Source organism: Camponotus floridanus, unplaced genomic scaffold (assembly GCF_003227725.1).
Source record: "Camponotus floridanus strain SB8 unplaced genomic scaffold, Cflo_v7.5 scaffold142, whole genome shotgun sequence".
NCBI lineage: Eukaryota > Metazoa > Arthropoda > Insecta > Hymenoptera > Formicidae > Camponotus > Camponotus floridanus.
Window position 1 is genome coordinate 679,081 of NW_020229262.1, and position 3,012 is coordinate 682,092.

General features: G+C 26.7%; 2 protein-coding genes across 2 annotated transcripts; both read left to right on the forward strand.

Annotated features, from left to right (window-relative positions):
• Positions 1–835: 835 nt before the first annotated feature.
• On the forward strand, positions 836–1,683 carry LOC112637219 (BDNF/NT-3 growth factors receptor-like). Its single transcript, XM_025406439.1, has 2 exons — positions 836–1,038; positions 1,300–1,683. The coding sequence occupies exons 1-2, from the start codon at positions 871–873 to the stop codon at positions 1,681–1,683; spliced, it is 552 nt and encodes a 183-aa protein (XP_025262224.1). The 5' UTR covers positions 836–870.
• On the forward strand, positions 1,609–2,350 carry LOC112637220 (insulin receptor-like). The gene is made up of 2 exons (XM_025406440.1): positions 1,609–1,772; positions 2,003–2,350. Exons 1-2 carry the CDS (start codon positions 1,734–1,736, stop codon positions 2,348–2,350), a joined length of 387 nt encoding a protein of 128 aa, XP_025262225.1. The 5' UTR covers positions 1,609–1,733.
• The last annotated feature ends 662 nt before the right edge of the window (positions 2,351–3,012 follow it).

Sequence of the window (3,012 nt, forward strand, 5' to 3'; positions counted from 1 at the left end):
ATAAATATATCGATATTTTAGCTTTTCATGGCAACCATTTTGAATCTGTCATTATGAATTTAAATTTTAATAGTAAATTTACAATCAACACATTCAAGAACTTATAAAATTGTTTCATATCAAACGTATCTTTTTTCGAAAGCCGGAGGTGCGAAAAAGTTAAAGAGTGTTATAATTTTCTTAAAATGTTTCTAAAATATAAATATCATATTGCTAATGTCTAATTCATTATTTTGTTGATTTATATTTCTACAATGTTTCCGTAATGTTGCATTGCAATTTGTAATATTGCAACATTGTTGCAAAGTAGCTGTAATATTTTGTGGTGTATGGATGTTATAATATTATATGCTTATTTTTTTATATATGAACAGACTTACAAAATTTAAAATTAATTTATTAATTTATTATTAATATATTATTAATTGATTTATAATAACGTTATTAGTGGAAATAAATTTTTAAATAAAACGCACACACAAAAATATTAAAATTATATTTTTGCGTAATATAGATGATATTTCAAATACTCCTGGAATAACAGAAACAAATATTATAAATATTATCTACCATTGATGTTAAGTTTTATCATTATAGTTATTATAATCTGCGTCTACTGCTTTTATCGTTGTAAGTATTGTATATTTCACTTAGATATCGACTTGAATTGTAGATTATACATATATATCTGATATAATATCTAAAAATTTCCTGAAAATAATAATTTATTTATATAACTAAATGAATAAATTTACTAAAAAACACCGTAAATTTTATAATACATATTTACATTATTACATAATTAAGTCGAATTTTATAACAGTGTATCGTCAACGCAGAGGTCATAATGAACAATTTTTGTCTTCAACAATGAATACGGAATTGGCGATTTTACATGAAGTACCTTGCCGAAATACTCAATTCAATATGATTTACAGTCCTATGGTACATTATAATCCGTATGAATGTGCGATAACTGAAATCGCACGTAAACAAATTGCATTTACAAAACTTCTTGGTAGCGGCGCATTCGGAAAGGTAAAAATTAATTTTTTCAAGCTATGTTTCAAATTAATTTCTGGATCAACAAAACAGAAATGTATTTTCTAATAAAGTTAAAAATTACATGAATTTTTATAATAAATTATAAGTAATGTAAAATTTAGATGAGACGTGTACTTTATTATACATTTTTCGTTGAATTATTTAATATAAAGTAAAATATAATATTACTTGACATTAAACTATATACATTTTCTAATGAAATACGCATGTAAATTTGTGTGAAATATTTTGCAGGTGTTTCAAGGAAATGTGAAGAACTTAGAAAGATCGGGCACAGAGGTATCCGTTGCAATAAAAATGATTCGAAAAGACGCTTCTTCCGATGAAAAAAAGAAATTTTTAAAGGAAGCCAAGCTTATGAACCATTTTCAACACAAACATATATTAAGATTGTTGGCCGTTTGTTTAGAAGGGGATTCTCCGTTACTAGTGTTGGAATTGATGGAAACTGATCTGTTAAAATATTTGAGAGATTGTCGAAATTTGCAAACGTCAGATTCGCCTGCTCTGCGTTTGCAGGATTTTGCTCGCTATGTGCGAAGATGTTGCACGAGGTTGTTGCTACTTGGAAGAGTTGCGTTTTGTACACAGAGATCTAGCGTGTCGCAATTGTTTTAGTATCTTCGAGAAATCGCGAGAATCGTGTCATCAAAATTGGAGATTTTGGAATGGCTAGAGATATCTACAAGGATGATTATTATCGCATGGTAAATACAATTATTAAAAAAAATTAATGATTAAAAAATGAATTCTTTTGAAAATACTTTCTATTTTTTATCATAATAGTATCGTGCATTGTTTCATTAAGTAATATAGAATATAAATAGTTTTTATTTATATAAAGCAAGAGATACATGAATGTTCTTGAGTTTGTACACATTCTAAAAATAAACAACTTGAATCAGAAAATTAAATTTTTGTTAAAATCATGTTTTAGAAAGGAGAAGGTTTGTTTCCTATTCGCTGGATGGCACCCGAATCTTTGGTGATCGGAATATTTACTTCTCAAAGCGATGTTTGGTCATTTGGGGTATTAATATGGGAAATTACATCGTTGGGTGAGCAACCTTATACTGCCAAGACTGATGAAGAAGTGATAAATTATGTACGTGCTGGAGGCAGGTTGCCGATGACTCTTAACTGTCCGCCAACGTTGTACCAATTGATGATGCGTTGCTGGAGTACAGCGGATGCCAGACCAAATTTTAAACTTTGTCTGAAAAATATTATAGCATTAAGAGAGAACATGAAAGATGCCTTACTGAGTCCAGTCGATATTATTTAGCTGATTTAATTAAATTAATGTTTATCTTCTTTCACGAACGATTCAATAAATCTTAATATAAGAAAAATATTTCTAGAATATTTCTAAATTAATTGTTATTTTCAGATTTAATCTTAATATTAGATTTATTAAGGAAGATAAAAGAGATTTTTCAATCTTGCCTTTCGATAATTTTGATTAAAAAATATCATATCATTTTTTATGATTGTAAACAGATGACATACTGATGCTAATTTGTATTTTCGAGTATTTGTATTTAAATAATCGAAGCGAAATCTAATGGTTGCGATTATATTTGATTGTGAAATTTAATTAATTTTCGAGTTATGAAACGTGAAATAATTTCTTCATTTTCTATAAACTAAAAAAAATTCTTTTTCTGACTTTATCTCAATTTTTTTATGGAAAGAATATGAGTAATCAATTGGTAGAATAAAAACACAGTTGTTTTTAAGAAAAAGATATGTAATTTGCAGTGAGCAGCTACAGCTATTTTATTCGAGATATAAACAACTTAGATACTCTAAAATTTCATATTTTACTTCTATCTAAAAATTTTTTATGCTAATTTGCGTAACACTTTTTTTAAAATTATTCTAATTTTTTATATCGTAGAATATAAATGGCGAAAAAATTAAATAATAATATATTTGCAAAAAATG

Coding starts and splice junctions, on each gene's coding strand:
- LOC112637219 (XM_025406439.1), top strand. CDS start 871: ATGAATACGGAATTGGCGATTTTACATGAAGTACCTTGCCGAAATACT. Junction 1,039..1,299: donor GTAGCGGCGCATTCGGAAAG/GTAAAAATTAAT, acceptor AATATTTTGCAG/GTGTTTCAAGGAAATGTGAA.
- LOC112637220 (XM_025406440.1), top strand. CDS start 1,734: ATGGCTAGAGATATCTACAAGGATGATTATTATCGCATG. Junction 1,773..2,002: donor AGGATGATTATTATCGCATG/GTAAATACAATT, acceptor ATCATGTTTTAG/AAAGGAGAAGGTTTGTTTCC.